This window comes from Astyanax mexicanus, chromosome 11 (genome assembly GCF_023375975.1).
Source record: "Astyanax mexicanus isolate ESR-SI-001 chromosome 11, AstMex3_surface, whole genome shotgun sequence".
Classification (NCBI taxonomy): Eukaryota; Metazoa; Chordata; class Actinopteri; order Characiformes; family Acestrorhamphidae; genus Astyanax; species Astyanax mexicanus.
This window is the reverse complement of record NC_064418.1, coordinates 34,681,779-34,707,204: the sequence shown is the minus strand read 5'-3', so window position 1 is coordinate 34,707,204 and position 25,426 is coordinate 34,681,779. Positions and strand designations below refer to the sequence as shown.

The 25,426-nt window shown below is 40.6% G+C and overlaps 1 protein-coding gene across 1 annotated transcript; it reads left to right on the top strand.

Moving 5' to 3' along the window:
- The first annotated feature begins 10,979 nt into the window (after positions 1 to 10,979).
- On the top strand, positions 10,980 to 25,064 carry LOC125805006 (uncharacterized). The gene is made up of 2 exons (XM_049485174.1): positions 10,980 to 11,897; positions 22,167 to 25,064. Exon 2 carries the CDS (start codon positions 22,171 to 22,173, stop codon positions 23,953 to 23,955), a length of 1,785 nt encoding a protein of 594 aa, XP_049341131.1. The 5' UTR covers positions 10,980 to 11,897; positions 22,167 to 22,170; the 3' UTR covers positions 23,956 to 25,064.
- Positions 25,065 to 25,426: the final 362 nt, after the last annotated feature.

Sequence of the window (25,426 nt, the reverse complement as noted above, 5' to 3'; positions counted from 1 at the left end):
TTGCCCTTTCCATTTATGTGTTGTAACTGCTTATTAATGGCTTATTATTTAATAACCATTAGTACTGGTTTTATAATAGATATTGGAACATTGCAGTTTAGTAGTCAAGACATTCATTGACTACAAAATTATATAAAAAATAATAATTTAACTGTTGTAGTAGTGTGTGCCAATCTTGAGTAATTTAATTTTAAGCATTATTTAATATAAATAAAAATTCATAAAATACGATAGCGTGTACGTTGTCGAAAGTCGCACACTTGATAGCATAAGTCAGACTCTTTCAAACGATGCCAGAACTGTTGTGGTAGTTTGTGCCAATCTTGAGTTATTGAATTTTAAGGATTTTTTTATATAAATAAAAATTCATAAAAAATCAACGATAGCGTGTACGTTGCCGAAAGTCACACACTTGATAGCATAAGTCAGATTCTTTCAAACGATGCCAGAACCGTTGTGGTAGTGTGTGCCAATCTTGAGTTATTGAATTTTAAGCATTATTTAATATAAATAAAAATTCATAAAAAATCAATGATAGCGTGTACGTTGCCGAAAGTCGCACACTTGATAGCATAAGTCAGACTCTTTCAAACGATGCCAGAACTGTTGTGGTAGTTTGTGCCAATCTTGAGTTATTGAATTTTAAGCATTTTTTTAAATAAATAAAAATTCATAAAAAATCAACGATAGCGTGTACGTTGCCGAAAGTCGCACACATGATAGCATAAGACAGTCTCTTTCAAACGATGCCAGAACCGTTGTGGTAGTTTGTGCCAATCTTGAGTTATTGAATTTTAAGCATTTTTTAATATAAATAAAAATTCATAAAAAATCAACGATAGCGTGTACGTTACCGAAAGTCGCACACTTGATAGCATAAGACAGTCTGTTTCAAACGATGGCAGAACCGTTGTGGTAGTGTGTGAGAATCTTGAGTTATTGAATTTTAAGCATTATTTAATATAAATAAAAATTAAAAAAAAATCAACGATAGCGTGTACATTGCCGAAAGTCGCACACTTGATAGCATAAGTCAGACTCTTTCAAACGATGCCAGAACTGTTGTGGTAGTTTGTGCCAATCTTGAGTTATTGAATTTTAAGCATTTTTTAATATAAATAAAAATTCATAAAAAATCAACGATAGCGTGTACGTTGCCGAAAGTCGCACACTTGATAGCATAAGACAGTCTCTTTCATACGATGCCAGAACCGTTGTGGTAGTGTGTGCCAATCTTGAGTTATTGAATTTTAAGCATTATTTAATATAAATAAAAATTCATAAAAAATCAACGATAGCGTGAATGTTGCCGAAAGTCGCACACTTGATAGCATAAGTCAGACTCTTTCAAACGATGCCAGAACTGTTGTGGTAGTTTGTGCCAATCTTGAGTTATTGAATTTTAAGCATTTTTTTAAATAAATAAAAATTCATAAAAAATCAACGATAGCGTGTACGTTGCCGAAAGTCGCACACATGATAGCATAAGACAGTCTCTTTCAAACGATGCCAGAACCGTTGTGGTAGTTTGTGCCAATCTTGAGTTATTGAATTTTAAGCATTTTTTAATATAAATAAAAATTCATAAAAAATCAACGATAGCGTGTACGTTACCGAAAGTCGCACACTTGATAGCATAAGACAGTCTCTTTCATACGATGCCAGAACCGTTGTGGTAGTGTGTGCCAATCTTGAGTTATTGAATTTTAAGCATTTTTAAATATAAATAAAAATTCATAAAAAATCAACGATAGCGTGTACGTTGCCGAAAGTCACACACTTGATAGCATAAGTCAGACTCTTTCAAACGATGCCAGAACTGTTGTGGTAGTTTGTGCCAATCTTGAGTTATTGAATTTTAAGCATTTTTTAATATAAATAAAAATTCATAAAAAATCAACGATAGCGTGTACGTTGCCGAAAGTCGCACACATGATAGCATAAGTCAGACTCTTTCAAACGATGCCAGAACTGTTGTGGTAGTTTGTGCCAATCTTGAGTTATTGAATTTTAAGCATTTTTTTAAATAAATAAAAATTCATAAAAAATCAACGATAGCGTGTACGTTGCCGAAAGTCGCACACATGATAGCATAAGACAGTCTCTTTCAAACGATGCCAGAACCGTTGTGGTAGTTTGTGCCAATCTTGAGTTATTGAATTTTAAGCATTTTTTAATATAAATAAAAATTCATAAAAAATCAACGATAGCGTGTACGTTACCGAAAGTCGCACACTTGATAGCATAAGACAGTCTCTTTCATACGATGCCAGAACCGTTGTGGTAGTGTGTGCCAATCTTGAGTTATTGAATTTTAAGCATTTTTAAATATAAATAAAAATTCATAAAAAATCAACGATAGCGTGTACGTTGCCGAAAGTCACACACTTGATAGCATAAGTCAGACTCTTTCAAACGATGCCAGAACTGTTGTGGTAGTTTGTGCCAATCTTGAGTTATTGAATTTTAAGCATTTTTTAATATAAATAAAAATTCATAAAAAATCAACGATAGCGTGAATGTTGCCGAAAGTCACACACATGATAGCATAAGACAGTCTGTTTCAAACAATGGCAGAACTGTTGTGGTAGTGTGTGAGAATCTTGAGTTATTGAATTTTAAGCATTATTTAATATAAATAAAAATTCATAAAAAATCAACGATAGCGTGTACGTTGCCGAAAGTCGCACACTTGATAGCATAAGTCAGATTCTTTCAAACGATGCCAGAAGTGTTGTGGTAGTTTGTGCCAATCTTGAGTTATTGAATTTTAAGCATTTTTTTAAATAAATAAAAATTCATAAAAAATCAACGATAGCATGTACGTTGCCGAAAGTCGCACACATGATAGCATAAGACAGTCTCTTTCAAACGATGCCAGAACCGTTGTGGTAGTTTGTGCCAATCTTGAGTTATTGAATTTTAAGCATTTTTTAATATAAATAAAAATTCATAAAAAATCAACGATAGCGTGTACGTTACCGAAAGTCGCACACTTGATAGCATAAGACAGTCTCTTTCATACGATGCCAGAACCGTTGTGGTAGTGTGTGCCAATCTTGAGTTATTGAATTTTAAGCATTTTTTTATATAAATAAAAATTCATAAAAAATCAACGATAGCGTGTACGTTGCCGAAAGTCACACACTTGATAGCATAAGTCAGACTCTTTCAAACGATGCCAGAACTGTTGTGGTAGTTTGTGCCAATCTTGAGTTATTGAATTTTAAGCATTTTTTAATATAAATAAAAATTCATAAAAAATCAACGATAGCGTGTACGTTGCCGAAAGTCGCACACATGATAGCATAAGTCAGACTCTTTCAAACGATGCCAGAACTGTTGTGGTAGTTTGTGCCAATCTTGAGTTATTGAATTTTAAGCATTTTTTAATATAAATAAAAATTCATAAAAAATCAACAATAGCGTGAATGTTGCCGAAAGTCGCACACATGATAGCATAAGACAGTCTGTTTCAAACTATGGCAGAACCGTTGTGGTAGTGTGTGAGAATCTTGAGTTATTGAATTTTAAGCATTATTTAATATAAATAAAAATTCATAAAAAATCAACGATAGCGTGTACGTTGCCGAAAGTCGCACACTTGATAGCATAAGTCAGATTCTTTCAAACGATGCCAGAAGTGTTGTGGTAGTTTGTGCCAATCTTGAGTTATTGAATTTTAAGCATTTTTTAATATAAATAAAAATTCATAAAAAATCAACGATAGCGTGTACGTTGCCGAAAGTCGCACACTTGATAGCATAAGACAGTCTCTTTCATACGATGCCAGAACCGTTGTGGTAGTGTGTGCCAATCTTGAGTTATTGAATTTTAAGCATTATTTAATATAAATAAAAATTCATAAAAAATCAATGATAGCGTGTACGTTACCAAAAGTCGCACACTTGATAGCATAAGACAGTCTCTTTCAAACGATGCCAGAACTGTTGTGGTAGTTTGTGCCAATCTTGAGTTATTGAATTTTAAGCATTTTTTTATATAAATAAAAATTCATAAAAAATCAACGATAGCGTGTACGTTGCCGAAAGTCACACACTTGATAGCATAAGTCAGACTCTTTCAAACGATGCCAGAACTGTTGTGGTAGTTTGTGCCAATCTTGAGTTATTGAATTTTAAGCATTTTTTAATATAAATAAAAATTCATAAAAAATCAACGATAGCGTGTACGTTGCCGAAAGTCGCACACATGATAGCATAAGTCAGACTCTTTCAAACGATGCCAGAACTGTTGTGGTAGTTTGTGCCAATCTTGAGTTATTGAATTTTAAGCATTTTTTAATATAAATAAAAATTCATAAAAAATCAACAATAGCGTGAATGTTGCCGAAAGTCGCACACATGATAGCATAAGACAGTCTGTTTCAAACTATGGCAGAACCGTTGTGGTAGTGTGTGAGAATCTTGAGTTATTGAATTTTAAGCATTATTTAATATAAATAAAAATTCATAAAAAATCAACGATAGCGTGTACGTTGCCGAAAGTCGCACACTTGATAGCATAAGTCAGATTCTTTCAAACGATGCCAGAAGTGTTGTGGTAGTTTGTGCCAATCTTGAGTTATTGAATTTTAAGCATTTTTTAATATAAATAAAAATTCATAAAAAATCAACGATAGCGTGTACGTTGCCGAAAGTCGCACACTTGATAGCATAAGACAGTCTCTTTCATACGATGCCAGAACCGTTGTGGTAGTGTGTGCCAATCTTGAGTTATTGAATTTTAAGCATTATTTAATATAAATAAAAATTCATAAAAAATCAACGATAGCGTGTACGTTGCCGAAAGTCGCACACTTGATAGCATAAGACAGTCTCTTTCATACGATGCCAGAACCGTTGTGGTAGTGTGTGCCAATCTTGAGTTATTGAATTTTAAGCATTATTTAATATAAATAAAAATTCATAAAAAATCAATGATAGCGTGTACGTTACCAAAAGTCGCACACTTGATAGCATAAGACAGTCTCTTTCATACGATGCCAGAACCGTTGTGGTAGTGTGTGCCAATCTTGAGTTATTGAATTTTAAGCATTTTTAAATATAAATAAAAATTCATAAAAAATCAACGATAGCGTGTACGTTGCCGAAAGTCACACACTTGATAGCATAAGTCAGACTCTTTCAAACGATGCCAGAACTGTTGTGGTAGTTTGTGCCAATCTTGAGTTATTGAATTTTAAGCATTTTTTAATATAAATAAAAATTCATAAAAAATCAACGATAGCGTGTACGTTGCCGAAAGTCGCACACATAATAGCATAAGTCAGACTCTTTCAAACGATGCCAGAACTGTTGTGGTAGTTTGTGCCAATCTTGAGTTATTGAATTTTAAGCATTTTTTAATATAAATAAAAATTCATAAAAAATCAACGATAGCGTGAATGTTGCCGAAAGTCACACACATGATAGCATAAGACAGTCTGTTTCAAACGATGGCAGAACTGTTGTGGTAGTGTGTGAGAATCTTGAGTTATTGAATTTTAAGCATTATTTAATATAAATAAAAATTCATAAAAAATCAACGATAGCGTGTACGTTGCCGAAAGTCGCACACTTGATAGCATAAGTCAGATTCTTTCAAACGATGCCAGAAGTGTTGTGGTAGTTTGTGCCAATCTTGAGTTATTGAATTTTAAGCATTTTTTTAAATAAATAAAAATTCATAAAAAATCAACGATAGCGTGTACGTTGCCGAAAGTCGCACACATGATAGCATAAGACAGTCTCTTTCAAACGATGCCAGAACCGTTGTGGTAGTTTGTGCCAATCTTGAGTTATTGAATTTTAAGCATTTTTTAATATAAATAAAAATTCATAAAAAATCAACGATAGCGTGTACGTTACCGAAAGTCGCACACTTGATAGCATAAGACAGTCTCTTTCATACGATGCCAGAACCGTTGTGGTAGTGTGTGCCAATCTTGAGTTATTGAATTTTAAGCATTTTTTTATATAAATAAAAATTCATAAAAAATCAACGATAGCGTGTACGTTGCCGAAAGTCACACACTTGATAGCATAAGTCAGACTCTTTCAAACGATGCCAGAACTGTTGTGGTAGTTTGTGCCAATCTTGAGTTATTGAATTTTAAGCATTTTTTAATATAAATAAAAATTCATAAAAAATCAACGATAGCGTGTACGTTGCCGAAAGTCGCACACATGATAGCATAAGTCAGACTCTTTCAAACGATGCCAGAACTGTTGTGGTAGTTTGTGCCAATCTTGAGTTATTGAATTTTAAGCATTTTTTAATATAAATAAAAATTCATAAAAAATCAACAATAGCGTGAATGTTGCCGAAAGTCGCACACATGATAGCATAAGACAGTCTGTTTCAAACTATGGCAGAACCGTTGTGGTAGTGTGTGAGAATCTTGAGTTATTGAATTTTAAGCATTATTTAATATAAATAAAAATTCATAAAAAATCAACGATAGCGTGTACGTTGCCGAAAGTCGCACACTTGATAGCATAAGTCAGATTCTTTCAAACGATGCCAGAAGTGTTGTGGTAGTTTGTGCCAATCTTGAGTTATTGAATTTTAAGCATTTTTTAATATAAATAAAAATTCATAAAAAATCAACGATAGCGTGTACGTTGCCGAAAGTCGCACACTTGATAGCATAAGACAGTCTCTTTCATACGATGCCAGAACCGTTGTGGTAGTGTGTGCCAATCTTGAGTTATTGAATTTTAAGCATTATTTAATATAAATAAAAATTCATAAAAAATCAATGATAGCGTGTACGTTGCCGAAAGTCACACACTTGATAGCATAAGTCAGACTCTTTCAAACGATGCCAGAACTGTTGTGGTAGTTTGTGCCAATCTTGAGTTATTGAATTTTAAGCATTTTTTTAAATAAATAAAAATTCATAAAAAATCAACGATAGCGTGTACGTTGCCGAAAGTCGCACACTTGATAGCATAAGTCAGACTCTTTCAAACGATGCCAGAACTGTTGTGGTAGTTTGTGCCAATCTTGAGTTATTGAATTTTAAGCATTTTTTAATATAAATAAAAATTCATAAAAAATCAACGATAGCGTGTACGTTGCCGAAAGTCACACACTTGATAGCATAATACAGACTCTTTCAAACGATGCCAGAACTGTTGTGGTAGTTTGTGCCAATCTTGAGTTATTGAATTTTAAGCATTTTTTTATATAAATAAAAATTCATAAAAAATCAACGATAGCGTGTACGTTGCCGAAAGTCGCACACATGATAGCATAAGACAGTCTCTTTCAAACGATGCCAGAACCGTTGTGGTAGTTTGTGCCAATCTTGAGTTATTGAATTTTAAGCATTTTTTTAAATAAATAAAAATTCATAAAAAATCAACGATAGCGTGTACGTTGCCGAAAGTCGCACACATGATAGCATAAGACAGTCTCTTTCAAACGATGCCAGAACCGTTGTGGTAGTTTGTGCCAATCTTGAGTTATTGAATTTTAAGCATTTTTTAATATAAATAAAAATTCATAAAAAATCAACGATAGCGTGTACGTTACCGAAAGTCGCACACTTGATAGCATAAGACAGTCTCTTTCATACGATGCCAGAACCGTTGTGGTAGTGTGTGCCAATCTTGAGTTATTGAATTTTAAGCATTTTTTTATATAAATAAAAATTCATAAAAAATCAACGATAGCGTGTACGTTGCCGAAAGTCACACACTTGATAGCATAAGTCAGACTCTTTCAAACGATGCCAGAACTGTTGTGGTAGTTTGTGCCAATCTTGAGTTATTGAATTTTAAGCATTTTTTAATATAAATAAAAATTCATAAAAAATCAACGATAGCGTGTACGTTGCCGAAAGTCGCACACATGATAGCATAAGTCAGACTCTTTCAAACGATGCCAGAACTGTTGTGGTAGTTTGTGCCAATCTTGAGTTATTGAATTTTAAGCATTTTTTAATATAAATAAAAATTCATAAAAAATCAACGATAGCGTGAATGTTGCCGAAAGTCGCACACATGATAGCATAAGACAGTCTGTTTCAAACTATGGCAGACCCGTTGTGGTAGTGTGTGAGAATCTTGAGTTATTGAATTTTAAGCATTATTTAATATAAATAAAAATTCATAAAAAATCAACGATAGCGTGTACGTTGCCGAAAGTCGCACACTTGATAGCATAAGTCAGATTCTTTCAAACGATGCCAGAAGTGTTGTGGTAGTTTGTGCCAATCTTGAGTTATTGAATTTTAAGCATTTTTTAATATAAATAAAAATTCATAAAAAATCAACGATAGCGTGTACGTTGCCGAAAGTCGCACACTTGATAGCATAAGACAGTCTCTTTCATACGATGCCAGAACCGTTGTGGTAGTGTGTGCCAATCTTGAGTTATTGAATTTTAAGCATTATTTAATATAAATAAAAATTCATAAAAAATCAATGATAGCGTGTACGTTACCAAAAGTCGCACACTTGATAGCATAAGACAGTCTCTTTCATACGATGCCAGAACCGTTGTGGTAGTGTGTGCCAATCTTGAGTTATTGAATTTTAAGCATTTTTAAATATAAATAAAAATTCATAAAAAATCAACGATAGCGTGTACGTTGCCGAAAGTCACACACTTGATAGCATAAGTCAGACTCTTTCAAACGATGCCAGAACTGTTGTGGTAGTTTGTGCCAATCTTGAGTTATTGAATTTTAAGCATTTTTTAATATAAATAAAAATTCATAAAAAATCAACGATAGCGTGTACGTTGCCGAAAGTCGCACACATGATAGCATAAGTCAGACTCTTTCAAACGATGCCAGAACTGTTGTGGTAGTTTGTGCCAATCTTGAGTTATTGAATTTTAAGCATTTTTTAATATAAATAAAAATTCATAAAAAATCAACGATAGCGTGAATGTTGCCGAAAGTCGCACACATGATAGCATAAGACAGTCTGTTTCAAACGATGGCAGAACTGTTGTGGTAGTTTGTGAGAATCTTGAGTTATTGAATTTTAAGCATTATTTAATATAAATAAAAATTCATAAAAAATCAACGATAGCGTGTACGTTGCCGAAAGTCACACACTTGATAGCATAATACAGACTCTTTCAAACGATGCCAGAACTGTTGTGGTAGTTTGTGCCAATCTTGAGTTATTGAATTTTAAGCATTTTTTTATATAAATAAAAATTCATAAAAAATCAACGATAGCGTGTACGTTGCCGAAAGTCACAAACTTGATAGCATAAGTCAGACTCTTTGAAACGATGCCAGAACTGTTGTGGTAGTTTGTGCCAATCTTGAGTTATTGAATTTTAAGCATTTTTTAAAATAAATAAAAATTCATAAAAAATCAACGATAGCGTGTACGTTGCCGAAAGTCGCACACTTGATAGCATAAGACAGTCTCTTTCAAAAGATGCCAGAACTGTTGTGGTAGTGTGTGAGAATCTTGAGTTATTGAATTTTAAGCATTATTTAATATAAATAAAAATTCATAAAAAATCAACGATAGCGTGTACGTTGCCGAAAGTCGCACACTTGATAGCATAAGTCAGATTCTTTCAAACGATGCCAGAAGTGTTGTGGTAGTTTGTGCCAATCTTGAGTTATTGAATTTTAAGCATTTTTTAATATAAATAAAAATTCATAAAAAATCAACGATAGCGTGTACGTTGCCGAAAGTCGCACACTTGATAGCATAAGACAGTCTCTTTCATACAATGCCAGAACCGTTGTGGTAGTGCAGGGGTCACCAACCTTTTTGAACCTGAGAGCTACTTCTTGGGTACCAATTAATGCGAAGGGCTACCAGTTTGATACACACTCGTGAAATTACAAATTTTCTCAATTTACCTTTAATTATATGTTATTATTAATAATTAATGACATTCATCTATGTTGTAGCAGATAGCCTGATGTCTCATTGTGAAATCACACTCTTAGATCCACTTAAGAAATTCCACTGGAGAGCAGAGGGTGATTCCCCCCAACCTTGAATGATAACACTTTAACGACTTTTACGACCATTTGCTGAAAACATCTGTCTCGCTAAAAGCATCTGAACAAAGACCCATAAACTTTGGGGATTAACATGTCACCTGCTGATCCGCTATCTTCGGAGCACACCTCTTAAACAGTCACATCTAATTTACACACTCACGCACACAGCGTGACCCTTTTACTGGTCCGGGACCCGTGGACCATTTAACAAGACAATACTGCCACCCGCAGGAGAAGAAAGGAACTTTTCTTGGAGCACGAGGCTATGATCGAAAAATTACATATGTATATGTTTTTACAATAACTTAAATAACTGTTGGTTAATTCTAATATTGTGAGAAGCAGGGTATCAAGCAATGTGATGAAACACTTTCTAATCAAGAGAACAATTTTGAGGTTTACCTTCATTTTCTTCTACAGGTTCCAGGCTGAAGAATTATGTCTTGTTTGTCATTGGTTGAACTATTGCAACTAGTCAGCGTAATTTTAACCTTTGCTTTGGTTATATAGATACATTTCCCTGTTTAGTAAAGAACAAAGTATAAAAGTATAAAGGTATAGTGAATTTCTGATTTAAAGAGGTCTGAAATTATGTTAACCAGAGCAATGAGACCCGCATTCCTTAGTGGGGGAGAGGTGTGAATTACGACGGCCAGAGTTCTTATCTCTTCAAATACACAGGAGAGTCTGCCTTTTCAAAAAGGAAATTTAAGGCTGAAAAATGTTAAAACATTAAAAACAAAATGTGTTCTTAAGACGTGAATGAACATTAACTACAAAAAGAATACGGATGGCAACAAACTAGCAGTCTGGTTAAAATAATTACTTAAAAGCTATCAGGGCATGTTTCCACAATACTTTAATCAGGTTAATAACCAAATCTTGAATTAATAAGTTTAAAGTTCATAACGAGTTTCTTTCTTTCCTTTCTAAGAGTCCGATGCGTGGAAGTTAGTGTATTCCCTGGTCATGTGTTATATTTCTTTCCATTCTTACACCTCAAAATCAACTATGATTATCTAATTGTCTGGTTAGGATTTCAGTTCTGAGATGTTTATTCATATCACTAAAATGCTATGCAACAGTGGGTGAATGTGGGGAAATTGTGGGTTTTCTATGTCAAAGTATATTTTAAATAAGCAATTGTTTAATCTGATCATTTAAGAATGTTAAGGTTTAAGTTAATAAAAGAAAAAAAGGGGGAGTCGTCCAGGCAAGACTCCACCTACCTGGAGCTGATTGGGTTTTTAGAGATTATACTTGCAGTTAGGAAACCTATCACAAGTTAGGGCCAATACGTCACGAAGGGAACGTGTTTTCCAATAAAGGGGGATGTTAGTTCATTCGGTTGGGAGTTCGTGGTTCGCAGTTCGGAGTTCGTGCGCTTTTTAGGTTTAGTTAAGTTCAATTTTTTTCTTAGAAGTAATTTTAACTTAGAGTTTTAGTTAGAATTTTGTACTCTCTCTTTTGTTTTACTTTCTCTTAGATTCAGCTTAGTGATTCTTAAGTTTTTGAGTCATAGATCTAGCTTGAGCTGCGCTTGCAGCGCATCCGCGCTGACCAACACAAGTCCAGCGATTATCAACAGAATTAGAGAATTAGGTGCTTCCAGCTATTGAAACCACCTTAGCGCTACGGAGCTGCCTATAGTTCACCGCTCATCTTTAGCGTTATACATCGCTCGCCGTACCAGACCCAGACGCGAAGAGAATCCTGAATCAATCAGCTGTCCGGAGCGATCGCTCCCGCTTGCCGTTGGAACCGAAGCCCTGCTTGCACCGTGAAGTCCACCTGAAGAACCCGCTTCGGCCACTTGGATCGAGCTACCCTTCCTGGCGGTCGACACCAACGGTTCCCTTCGCGGCAGAGACGACACCGGTTGCCCGAGGCCGGTCAACGCAAAGTGAGGCGCTGGTTAAATCTCTAATTCTCTGGTGGCGTTCTGTTGGTCTGGTTAGGTTGAGTCTTGCTAAGTTTTCAGTTATAGTTATTCCCGGTTGAGAGATGGTGGGATCTCTGTCAGCTCCATAGTTCTAATGTAATCTAGTTTAACTCAATTAGCTTGGGTTTAGAGCGTTTTGCTTCTTTAGTAGTTAGTTCGTTTATAGCAGTATATAATCACTTATAATCTTGTTTAATCTCCTAATATTCTTATAGTGGGTTTAGTTATTCATATTTAGGTTTATCTCCTAGTGGGTTATCATAATTACTTCCCCTTTGGTATATTAAACTGGGTATTGATTTGTTTATTTTTATCTACTTATACATTTCTGTTGTTTGGGTCTAAAGTGTTTTGAGTTATTCATATATGCGATGAGAAGGTTTGGTTGTAAGACTGTTATCATCAGCGTGCTTGAATTTCACTCTCAAATTGTTGTTTGAATTATGCCCCTTATCTAATTCTGCATATATCCATGTATTACTTTTATTCTAAATAAACATTACTTGTTTTAGCCAATTCTTGACTTAAGTGTGTTCCTCCCGTGGTTCAAAGACTTTCTGAAACCGACAAGAACTCACCCTGAGGTTAAATATAAATTTTGTAGCTAGCCGCTACTGGCGCCCTATTAACCTTTAATATTAATATTAAAATTAATATTGATATCAGGTAAATAGTTCGGTATCCCTTGTAACCACTACATATTTGGCGCGGCCGACGCGGGGCCAACGTCACATCTCTGATCTACGGGAGAAAGCACGGAGTCAAGAAAACGTATTGGTGTGTTGTGTTTATTAAATATCTACCTTACGCTCCGCGTTAGTAAAACGCCAGCGGGCTGGCGAAAGCTAACCGAGTCACTTCTCTGTCTGTGTGCGCGCACATCTATATACATCTATATATATATCCAACTCCTTTGTGTGTATGTGTTTTAAAGAGCATTGGTAATCACTTGTGAAACGCCTCATATTACTCGCCAAAGAGCTGATCAGTGTGAGCGCGTGTGTGTATTGTAGACGCCGCTGTGCGTCTGCTTTCATTATCACTGTTATTGGTGCTTTACATTTACCCGGGGTATCTAAACAGGCTCAGCCGACAACTATTATCACGTGAATTATATCAGCGCTATTTGTAAAGGCCTCAGCGAGGTTGCTGTAGCTGCGGATTTCCAGTGCAGTAAACCCGCTTCCCAGTTTAAACGGCCCGTGTGCGCGGATTTCCGCACCCCGGTCGTACTGGGACCCTCTCGTGTGCCCCGCGGCTTTGCAAACCGCGGCGTAACGCTATCCTTTTAGGTGGTAGAGAGGTTTACAGTCGCGAAAACGCGACGGGCGAGGATCACGCCCTCAGCGGAAGCCCCGCTTGACTCAGACTGTGTGAAGTAAATTCCTGCGTGCTGTGCTCCTCTCTGTGTCTCTGTGTTAAGGTCAGCAAGACCGTTGTGTTCCCCACAAAGCTTGAAAGCAACTGAGCTCTCAGGAGCTGAGGTTTGTCCTCCCACTCAAGGGGGCGGGACTCAGTTGTGTCACCGGTAGGCGGAGCCTTCCCCACCAGTGGCCTCTAGTCGCCATCTCGTGGTCAACTGTATCAGCTACATCTTGCCTCAAGGCTGTCTTACCTTTTCGTGCCTCTAGGGGTAAAGCTATATCTACACTGCCCTCTTCTGGTCGTTTGGGTGAATACTCAGGTTAAAGGGGGTTGCAGTTCATTTATACGCTATTTTGGGAAATTCTTGTAGTAAACTGTGTTTACGTGTGGTTGGTGTTGGCTTCATATGAGTTTTGACATACCTTAATCGAGATATCCTCTTCCCCTGCTTTCTTTGCTTGGTTACTGTTATATTTTAAATGTTGTATCGTCCTAGTTATTATTAATACTAGTAAGTGCCATTTCCATTCTTAATTACTAGTAAGTATATATTCAAATTAGAATTCACTTCAAATAGATACAGTTAGATAACTCAATTGTAATAATTCAATATTTTGTTCTATGTAGCCACCCTACTTCAAACATAGTGTCAACCCTCAAAGCTAACTTGCTTGTCAGCTGTTCTACTCACATTGCTTACATTAAATATAATCATTTGAGATAACCATAATATCCAGTATTTTAAACATTCAGGTTATAATCATTTGTTGCTATAAATACCTGTTACTTAGGTAATCCATAGTAGCCATTCATTATTTTGTTTTGTCAAGCATTTTATCCACTTCTTCTTGTTATTCTAAATACAGGCATATAATCCTTATCCTATTTGGCCATAAAAAAATAAATAAATAAATAAATAAATTAATTAATTAATTAATTAATTAAAAAAAATAAAAAAATAAAAAAATCTGCTCGCTAATACTGAAGGTAGCTTAGACTCTGTCTGAGTCACTTTGTTGAATTTCTAAATAAATCAAAGCCTCATAGACATACATACATCCGCTCTATGCTGGTTTTTGACAGGAGTTGACTGTGGTGTTTGGTGACAGCAGTGCTATCTTTAATTCATCCACAGTCATTCAAACCTTGTCAGTTACCATCTAGTTAATAAATTAATTAATTACTAATAGGTATTTGACAATTTTCATGCAAACTATTAAAACTTATACCTATCCAAGGTCACCCAAATAAAATTAAAATAATAACTATCCATTGAAAAAAAAAAAAAAAAAAAAAAAACTACACTTTTGGGCTTATTAGATTCACTAGGGACTACGCATCAAAAGTTTGTTACCTTAGCATCAATCCCTCCAATCTCAGCAGCAGTGCTAAGTCACCCATCCGGGACTGGCTTCCAATACAGCTCGCATCGCTTGACCCTCGTCAAGTCAAAATGAGTTCTCCAAGAGAGGCAGGGTCCCCGCTCCTCAGCGAGGCTGAGTCGGTGGACCAAGTAGAAGCCACTCTTCTTGATTTAGTAAGCTGCCGCATTCCAGACTATGCTGAAGGCGTGCAACAGGCAGATGATGCCCACCTTCAGAGTTTGATGACTAGCTGTGTGGACGACCACCTAACTAAATCCCTTAAAATAAAAGAACAAATAGACACCGTATACAAAATGTCCCTCATACTCTGGAGACAACTCCAACTCTCACAAGAGAGAGAGCAACATGCTACTAACCACTGTACAGCTCTCCAGCAAACTAACCAAAAACTCAGGGACGAATTGGCGCAATGGCATAATACTGGTTCAGAGATAAAATCCCAACAAGAAGCCCTTGAACATAAAGTAAAGTCACTGCAGGAAGAAGCCGAAACAGCCACAAAGCTTGCCATCCAGTCACGAGGTAAGCTGGAGGAAGCCCAGGAGCAGCAGACCGAACTCGAGGCTGAACTAACACAGGCTATGAGTGCTTTAAGATTAGCTCGTATAGAAAAAAGGGATGCAGAAACGCAGTTGGCAGAGTTCAAATTAGAACGGGATGAGACATATTCCCGGGGGCCAAAGGTAAGCCCAACAAAGGGTAGACCAGCGACCCCACATCTCTTTAAGACGGAGGTACATACTCCTACGCCCGTAACTTCCATGGGTTACCAGGGAGGAGCTGAAGCTCCTCGATCACCCATCAGAGTCAAACCGGAACCGGCTGGCCCCAAAAAGGTGAACCGGACCCTGTTTGGCTGGGTCGAATCTGAACACACCCAACGACCCCAAACAAATGCAGATATGGCCAGGCCCATAACGCCCTCAGATAGAGATTTGGATAAAGTTGCCCGCAATATCAGCCGGTTTGAACCTAAGCCTGGCTGTCCTAATGATATCCACCTTTATCTAAATGACATTGATTACTATCTACGGCGCTTCCCTCTGGCCACCATAGACGACAGAATCTATCTCATTAAAATAACATCCAACCGCGACGTTAGCAGTTTCATTGAACGCCAACCACCACACGTAAGGGGGAACTATAGGGCTCTCTGCCAAGCATTGGTGGCAGAATTCTCTAGCTTCTCAACCCAGTTAGGCCTCTCTGCTGCATTCGCGGTGAGGCAGAACAGGCAGGAGGGCCCCGAACAGTACTACTATCGCCTCAGGCGCGCTTACTTTGGCTTCAAGAATGAACCAGAGATGGAGGAGGACGAAAATTTCAAGGTCCTGTTTGTCCAGAACCTCCATCCTTCAACCAGCCACCATTTAGGTGTCTCGGCTTGTCCCCGCACCCTGACTAGTCGGCAGCTAAGAGATCTAGCTCTTAGAGGTTTTGCAAAAGTTCAGCAAAGTTTGGGTAAAAAAAACCGACTCCGAGGTCCTTGCAGTAGCCAGTAACCCTTGTATGGAACTAGAGGGGAAGCACAGCTTCCAGGGAACAGATAAGACTCACGGGTCCAGACCCTATAGACAAGAACCAGCCCAAAGTCAGCAGGTCGATCCACAGCGACGCCGCTCACCTACTTATAAGGTGAATCGCGGCCAGGGCAGACCCCATCGAGGTCGAGCCTCCCACCATCAACGTGGTGGCAGGCCACACCATCATGGGAATAACAGGCACTCTGGACCAAACCAGACTGCAAAAAGCCCTAAATCATCACTTGACAAAACCCTTAACGGCCTGGAGGCAGGGGATCTTGAGTTAATCCTGCAATGGGTTAACCAAATGCGCAAGGAGAAAAGGGGTAACCTCAACCAAGGGCGCAACATCCAGGAGCAGTCGAGCACTGCTCCCCATGAAAAAGACCCCAAACGAGCTACTTGGGAGCATGCCCAAGACACTGCACCTAGTGCAGTCCTAGTTGTGGAACTAGACACTGACCACTCTCTCAAGGAAGAAGACCCATTTCTAATTCGGGGGGAGCTTCCTTTCCGACAGTTCTTGGGCCATCTGAGCGAAAGGGGGGTGGCCAGAAAATTCTATCTTGCTACTACTTTGGAGGATGAATTTGTGCAAGATGCTCTTCTTGACACGGCATCAGACATCACACTGATGTCCATGTCCCTTTTTAACCGAGTGCGGGCATCCGCTCGGCGACGGAATAGGGAGATACAGCTGAGTAACTGTTCTCTCAATATCCAGCCCTACTCACACACGGGCATCACCATACATTCGATGGCCCTAATTCAACTTACGATTGGGCCCGTGACTGTTGTTCATCCAATTCATGTGTCTCCCTTGGAGTCCATCCCATTCCTCGCAGGAAAAGATCTTCTTAATCGGTTCGAGCCCCTTATCGACTTTCAAGGTCTTAAGATCTGGGCGCAGGTTCGGCAACCCCTTCCTGTTCTTCCCTCTCGTGAGGAGGAGATCCAGTGCTACCGTCTTTGTGGACATTTCCAACCATGCAAGGAACTGATCGACCCCGTGGTTCCTATGGAGATTGAGGAAGGGCCTACAGCCGCCGTTTCACAGTGTACAAATCCTTCTTGGCCTCCAAGCTCAGTCTTGGAACAACGTGACACCTTCTTGTGTACCATGGTCCCATCTGAAAATCTTGGGGAATATTGTCCCAGAGTGGAGAAGGGGGTCACATTGGACGACTTCCAGGTGGATGACGTGGTCATCGCCCTGTGGTCGGACAAATCCGCAGTCAGCCAAGACTTAGTAAACTCATTATCGGCAACCCATGCTAGCTTTCATTTCATTCAATCCCAGGGAGCTTTTCCGCTTGGGCCCGTTCCTCAACCCACCTTGCCAGCAGTCGGCACTTGTTCTTTGACTGTCCGTTGGAACAAGAAAGAGTTCACCCAGCTTTACCTTGTGGTCCCAGACTTACCTCACTCCATCTATGTGGGCGGTGACGTGTTGGTCAGGTTGGATGTTCAGGTAGACACCATCAATAACATCCTTTGGTCCCTCACAAACACTCAGGCAGATGGCTCTTCCCCTGAGCCAGAGTATCTGCACTCGGGTCAGACCATACCTGAAGTTTGTCAGGTGGCAAACAACCAAGCCATCACCCTACCGGCAAATACCAAAAATATCGGCCTCTACCTGACCATCCTACCTGGACAACAACTATGTCACCCCCATGCACTGTTCCAACCCTCACATCGATTCTTTGATCTTGGTCTGACCGTGGAAGCCACACCTCTTGTGGAGTTACGTGCTAGGTCAGTCTACTTGTTCGTTCAAAATTGTACAACCCAGGACATAGTGATTCCCCAACTCACAGAACTGGGTTGGCTGGTTAGCACCAAATTTCATGACTTTGAACTGCGGCTTCCAGTCATCGGTCCGATTCCTCAGCAGTTGCTCCCAAAGCAAGAGTCCAAGACATTATACACCCGACCGTCTGGGGCAATTGCTATTTTTCCTGTCTTGGAGACCAATGAAGATGCGTTGTACCGCATTGATCTGACCCACAGGGACCAAATGGTCTTGGATACAGTCACTGTCCTTAGTCTCGATTCTGTCCCATCACCTGGCACTAACACAGTCCTGGTGAAGCAGAAGGAGGAGGCCGACAGTTTTCCTTCAACTCAAACAGAGTTTGAGAAGCAACTACAGCAAATGCTGTTAGATGCGGATGCATTGCAATCAGACGAAGAGCGTGTAAAGCTCAGAACAGTGCTGACTAAGTATCGCGCGTCTTTCTCTCAAGATTCTATGGATTGTGGATTGACCCACATCCATATGATTCGTATTCCGACGCATCCCGACGCTGCTCCTGCTTACGTTCGCCAATACAAGATTCCACTTGCATCATACGGGCCGGTGCAAGAGATCATAGATGATCTCTTAGACAAAGGAATAATCCGACCATGCAACAGCACCTACTCTGCGCCACTTTGGCCGGTGTTGAAGCCCAATGGCAAATGGCGTCTGACTATTGACTATCGCCGCCTAAATGACCAGGTCCCTCTTTCTAGATGGCCCATGACCCAATTGGAGCAAGAACTCCCTAGGGTCAGAGATGCCAAATATTTTTCAACCTTAGATGTGGCATCGGGGTTCTGGACCATTCCGGTCCATGTGGAAGACCAACACAAACTGGCATTCACATTCGCCGGCCGTCAATTTACATTCACCCGCTGCCCATTCGGATATTCCAATTCACCAGCTGAATTCAACATCTTTCTCAACAAAGCTTGTCCTGATGCAAGAGAACGAGGAACCTTGATTTATGTTGACGATGTTCTTATCCGGAACAACTCTCTCGATGCCCACTTGGAAGAGATTGATCATGTGCTAGATCAGCTCACAAAAGCAGGTGCGAAAATATCCCTAGCCAAATGTCAGTGGTGCAAAACTAAGGTCAATTATGTGGGCCTTTTGGTCGGTCCAGATGGTGTTCTCCCGCAACCATGTCGTGCCCAAGGCATCGTGGATATCGCGGAACCAAAAACCATCCACGCCCTTCGCAGCTTCTTGGGGGTATGCAACTACTCCCGCCAGTTCATTGAAAACTTTGCGGAACTGGCCAAGCCACTGTACCAGCTGTTAAAGCAGGATGTACCCTTCATTTGGGGTGAGGCCCAGGCGCAAGCCATGCAAACCCTCAAAGACAAACTGGCATCGGCACCCTGTTTAACCTATCCGGACCACAGCAAAGAATTCTACCTTCAAGTTGGGTTTTCCGAACACTGTGTGAGTGCTGGTCTATACCAGGTACACGATCGAGACAAGAGAGTGGTAGCTTATGCAAGCAAAGCTTTGATGGCTCCAGAACTCAAATACTCTGACTGTGAGAAAGCACTTCTGGCCACGGTCTGGGCAGTGAAACACTTCTCCAACTACCTTGGGGGACAAAAGATCATTGTAGAAACAAACCACCAGCCAGTGGTCTTTCTCAACAGCCAGCGCATTCGAGAAGGTGTGGTCACCAACGCACGAGTCGCCTCCTGGTTAATGGCACTACAAAGTTTTGAGGTTGAGGTGCGCTATGCGCAAAACTTGAGATTACCTCTAGGCACTGATCTGGCGGCATGTCAGCGATGTGAAACTGACATACCGGCCACATCAACGCCCATTCCCAATCTCGCCTCCCAAAAACCCACAAACCATCGTTACTTTGACCCCAAGGAGTGTGAAAACATTCCCACGGTCTACGTAGATGGATGCTCTTTCCGACATGACCAAGAAGGCCTCAAAGCCGGTGCAGGAATCGTCTGGCTTGATGACAACCCTTGCGAACCACAACAGTTCAAACTAGGATCACAAACTTCTCAGTATGCCGAAATCGCTGCCATACTCATCACAATTCAACTTGCTATCGACCAGGGGGTAAAAACCCTGTTAATCTGTACAGATTCCAACTACGCACGTCTAAGTTTCACATGTCACTTGCCAATCTGGAAAACCAAAGGTTTTCTCACATCTGGCAGGAAAGCAGTCAAACACACAGAGCTGTTCACAGCCGCGGACTACCTGGTAGTTCGACACGACATGCTTGTCTACTGGAAAAAGGTGAGGGGACACTCACGTGTCCCAGGAACAGACAAGACATACAATGACCAAGCTGATTCACTGGCCAAAAGAGGTGCCTTGGAAGGAGTTTCATGGGTCTTTGACCCGTTGAAATACCCAACCCAACCCAACCCCACTGTTTTAGCCGTGACTAGAGCACAAGCTAAACAAACCTCAACAACAGAAATCCCACCCTGCGCTGCGGTCTCCATTGATCCAGAAATCACAGATGCTGATTTGATCACGCTACAAGACGCAGACCCCGACATCAAATCTATTAAGGCTTTCTTGCTTGATCCCACCAACAATCCCATAACCAGCCAAATGCTGGAGGCATCAATTCCGCTTAAACAACTCTTGGACAACCGTGCATTCTTGAAGGTGGTCAAGGGCTTGCTTGTTCATGTCACTGAGACCCACACTTCTCCTGCGTTCGTGGTGCCTCCGTGCCACAGGGGGGTAATGTTGGGGCACGCCCATGACTCTCCATCAGCAGGTCACAAAGGGATCAAGGAAACCTATAGGACACTCAAACAGGTGGCCTTTTGGCCACGAATGCGGGAGCATGTAGCTAGTTACATTAAAGGATGCTTGGTGTGCTGCCAGTTCCAGCCGGCGAATCCTCTGCACAGGGCTCCCTTACAGAGAAAGGGGTTAACCTTCCCGTGGTCGGATCTGCAAATGGATTGGGTGGGCCCGCTCACAAAGTCTGCTCGAGGGAACAAATATTTCCTCACAGTCACATGTGCATTCACCAAGTGGGTGGAGTGTCTTCCAGCCGCCAATGACACCGCTATAACCACAGCGTGTCTCCTGGTTAATCATATCTTCACCCGGTTTGGTCTTCCTTGTAGGGTTGACTCAGATCGAGGTACTCATTTCACGGCAGAAGTCATGCAACAAATGTGGCACGTCCTCGGTGTAAAAGCCAAGTTGCACGTGAGCTACCACCCCCAGTCCTCTGGTCAGGTCGAACGGGCTAACCGCACAGTGGTCAGCATCCTCAAGAAATTTGTGGCCACGCATCACCGCGACTGGGATGTGAAATTGCCGTTGGTACTCATGGCCATTAGGGCAACTCCTCACGATTCCACCGGCGTCTCTCCATTCGAGGTGATGACAGGCAGACAGATGACACTTCCGCTACATCTGTTATATCAGCCAGGTGGAACAGATACCTCAGTTGCCTACACAACACAGCAGTACATAGACGATTTGCAGAAACACCTAAAATCCACTTTTGCTTTTGCCCAACAGCACATGGCACGAAGTGCCCAGGGTCGGAAGGCCTACTATGATCAGAAGGCGTCCTATGACGAGCTTCAGGTGGGAGATAAGGTGTGGTACTACATTTTCGCTCAACCTGTCGAGAAACCCCAATCGAATACGGGTAGGCTGGCTCGCAAACTCATGCCTCGCTGGACTGGACCCCACACAATCACGGACAAATTGTCCCCGGTGGTGTACCAGATCCAGATCAGCCAAGGTTCTAAGGAGCCAACCCGCAAGTGGGTACACCGCAACCAAATTAAGCCACACCAAAGCCCTATGGGACAAGTCGGGGCCGCCAATGCCTTGATTAGAGTCTAATCAGGTGGACAAAACCCCTGCTAGACCCCTAGGTGTTTAGCAACTCCTAGCTGTACAACTGGCAACTAAACTAATAACTTCATTTTTAAAATTTAGGAATACATTGATCTTTGATCCATATACAGTAGTCTGTTGTTTGCAATTTCAACCCAAGTACCATTACACATCTGCCGATCGAGCCAGCCAACAGAACCATCATTTTGTGCCTGGGAATAGGATATCACTGATTGTTAGCCACTTATCTGTTAGATTCTACTTCATTGGTGGTTCACACTAGTACACCCAGGTTAATCATGTATATTTGTCTCGTTAGGAAGATGAGGACTCTCCTGCTCCTGACGCTCGTGCTGGGGACGATCGTCGCGGCCCCTGATGTGATCTCCCCCGGACCTACCTCAGGAGTAGTTCTTAGGGATAATTCGGGACTACTAATCACAAACTGCCGGTTACATACCCAAAGGGTGTTTGTACGACTGAACCCGGAGGAAGTATGTAAAAAGAACTTCCCTGATTGGTCCCGCCAAGTGGGGTGGGCTGGGCATTGGTGGGTACGAGAGGCAGTAAGCCATGCCGAACGAGACACCACCCACATGCTACAACAGCTGCAAAAATTTGCGGTCACACAGTCTGAACTGAATGGGGCTCAAAAGAGATCCAAACGGTTTCTTGCAGGTTTATTAACTGCTGCCGCCGCTGTAGGCTCACTCCTTGGCGTCGGCACATCCGCTGTTAATGCCGTGGGCCTAGCCACGGTCCGCCGTAATGTAGGGGAACTACAGGCAGAACTACCACACATCAAGGACCAAATAGACACCCAACAGAGACAGCTACAAGCAATTGGACAAACTTTACAGGGTACCATTGTGGTCCTCAATACCCACACGGTAGCTTTAAACAAAACTCTGCAAACGATCACCTCCCTGACCCGGGCAATCCAGACAGATATGGCTCACATCCAAGTGATTAACATGCTTTTGAATGACATGCTACAGGAAGTGGGATCCTCAGTAGACAGTCTAGCTATGGGCAAGATACCAGCTTATCTGGTGCCTTTAACCCTGGTACAGGAAATCCTCAGTCGGGCTACCCGAGAGGAAGTTACTGATCTCCAAGCACATTTAGCCTATACACTCGGAAGTGCAGTACCTCTTTATGTCAATCCAGAAAATAGAGAAGTAGCTTTTCTGGTCAACTTACCTATAATAGCTGCGGAAAACATTTATCGCTTAAAAGAAGTGGTAAATGTTGGGTTTTGGCAAAAAGAAGCACACATCAAAATTCAGACTCCGACCTTGGTAGCTTACCAAGACATCAATCCTGGACTTTATCTGGCCCCAAATTTGCGCATGTGTACCCGGTCCAAGGATATACACTATCTCTGTCCCAGTAAACCGTTCACTCGAGAGGGTGCCGGCAATCTTTGTGGCCTTAAGCCCATGCTCACTAAGGACCAGTGTCCTGCCACTGTCACTCATAGGTACCAACAGGTCGAGACTCAGGTTGAAATCGTAGGGAGCCGGTGGTTGGTAAATACTGCGGCACGGGAAGCGGTGTTGTCCTATGACCAGCATGATATCGATGAACGTATTCCCCTTCCGGAACAAACATTTTGGGTAGACGTACCACCTGGGGCTACTCTGCATGTTGGGGAATGGTCCCTGTACCACTTAGTACCTGATCAATATGAGAGTGAAATTGAGGTGTCTGATTTCTTTACTACCCACTCCTTAGAACTCAGCCCTGACACCCTTGGTCGGATACAGTATGAGGGTCCCCAGTCTATCGATTTGACCCCCATCAATAATGTCTTAAAAGAGATCGAGGCACGTCCCACATGGACAGGCCAACCTGTAAGATACTCCTGGTCATTGCCCGATACCTTGTTAGCTGTGCTGGTATGTCTGGGGTATGTAGCAACCTTTGGTATAACGTGTTTTTATCGTAGGAAGACCGTGAAGCTACAGAGACAAATGGATTCATGGTCGGGTAAGGTGGTTAGATTTGTGAGACGTAGAAGGGGGGGTCAAGAAGTGTCCGTGGAAACTCAGGAGGACGCAACTGATGAACCTATGCAGGTAGCTGCAGTAAGGGAAGTGGTTTAGCTCTGGTTTGGATAACGCTAATGCAGCCTGTTGTGTACTGACCAGCAAATGCCACCAGTAAGAGTTGAGATACCCAGTAACCTTTTTGTCCACAGCTATCTACGTCATCTCATCGACTGATAACCTGGATCTCTGCTGATTATCACCCGATGGGGGGGATATGTAGCAGATAGCCTGATGTCTCATTGTGAAATCACACTCTTAGATCCACTTAAGAAATTCCACTGGAGAGCAGAGGGTGATTCCCCCCAACCTTGAATGATAACACTTTAACGACTTTTACGACCATTTGCTGAAAACATCTGTCTCGCTAAAAGCATCTGAACAAAGACCCATAAACTTTGGGGATTAACATGTCACCTGCTGATCCGCTATCTTCGGAGCACACCTCTTAAACAGTCACATCTAATTTACACACTCACGCACACAGCGTGACCCTTTTACTGGTCCGGGACCCGTGGACCATTTAACAAGACAATACTGCCACCCGCAGGAGAAGAAAGGAACTTTTCTTGGAGCACGAGGCTATGATCGAAAAATTACATATGTATATGTTTTTACAATAACTTAAATAACTGTTGGTTAATTCTAATATTGTGAGAAGCAGGGTATCAAGCAATGTGATGAAACACTTTCTAATCAAGAGAACAATTTTGAGGTTTACCTTCATTTTCTTCTACAGGTTCCAGGCTGAAGAATTATGTCTTGTTTGTCATTGGTTGAACTATTGCAACTAGTCAGCGTAATTTTAACCTTTGCTTTGGTTATATAGATACATTTCCCTGTTTAGTAAAGAACAAAGTATAAAAGTATAAAGGTATAGTGAATTTCTGATTTAAAGAGGTCTGAAATTATGTTAACCAGAGCAATGAGACCCGCATTCCTTAGTGGGGGAGAGGTGTGAATTACGACGGCCAGAGTTCTTATCTCTTCAAATACACAGGAGAGTCTGCCTTTTCAAAAAGGAAATTTAAGGCTGAAAAATGTTAAAACATTAAAAACAAAATGTGTTCTTAAGACGTGAATGAACATTAACTACAAAAAGAATACGGATGGCAACAAACTAGCAGTCTGGTTAAAATAATTACTTAAAAGCTATCAGGGCATGTTTCCACAATACTTTAATCAGGTTAATAACCAAATCTTGAATTAATAAGTTTAAAGTTCATAACGAGTTTCTTTCTTTCCTTTCTAAGAGTCCGATGCGTGGAAGTTAGTGTATTCCCTGGTCATGTGTTATATTTCTTTCCATTCTTACACCTCAAAATCAACTATGATTATCTAATTGTCTGGTTAGGATTTCAGTTCTGAGATGTTTATTCATATCACTAAAATGCTATGCAACAGTGGGTGAATGTGGGGAAATTGTGGGTTTTCTATGTCAAAGTATATTTTAAATAAGCAATTGTTTAATCTGATCATTTAAGAATGTTAAGGTTTAAGTTAATAAAAGAAAAAAAGGGGGAGTCGT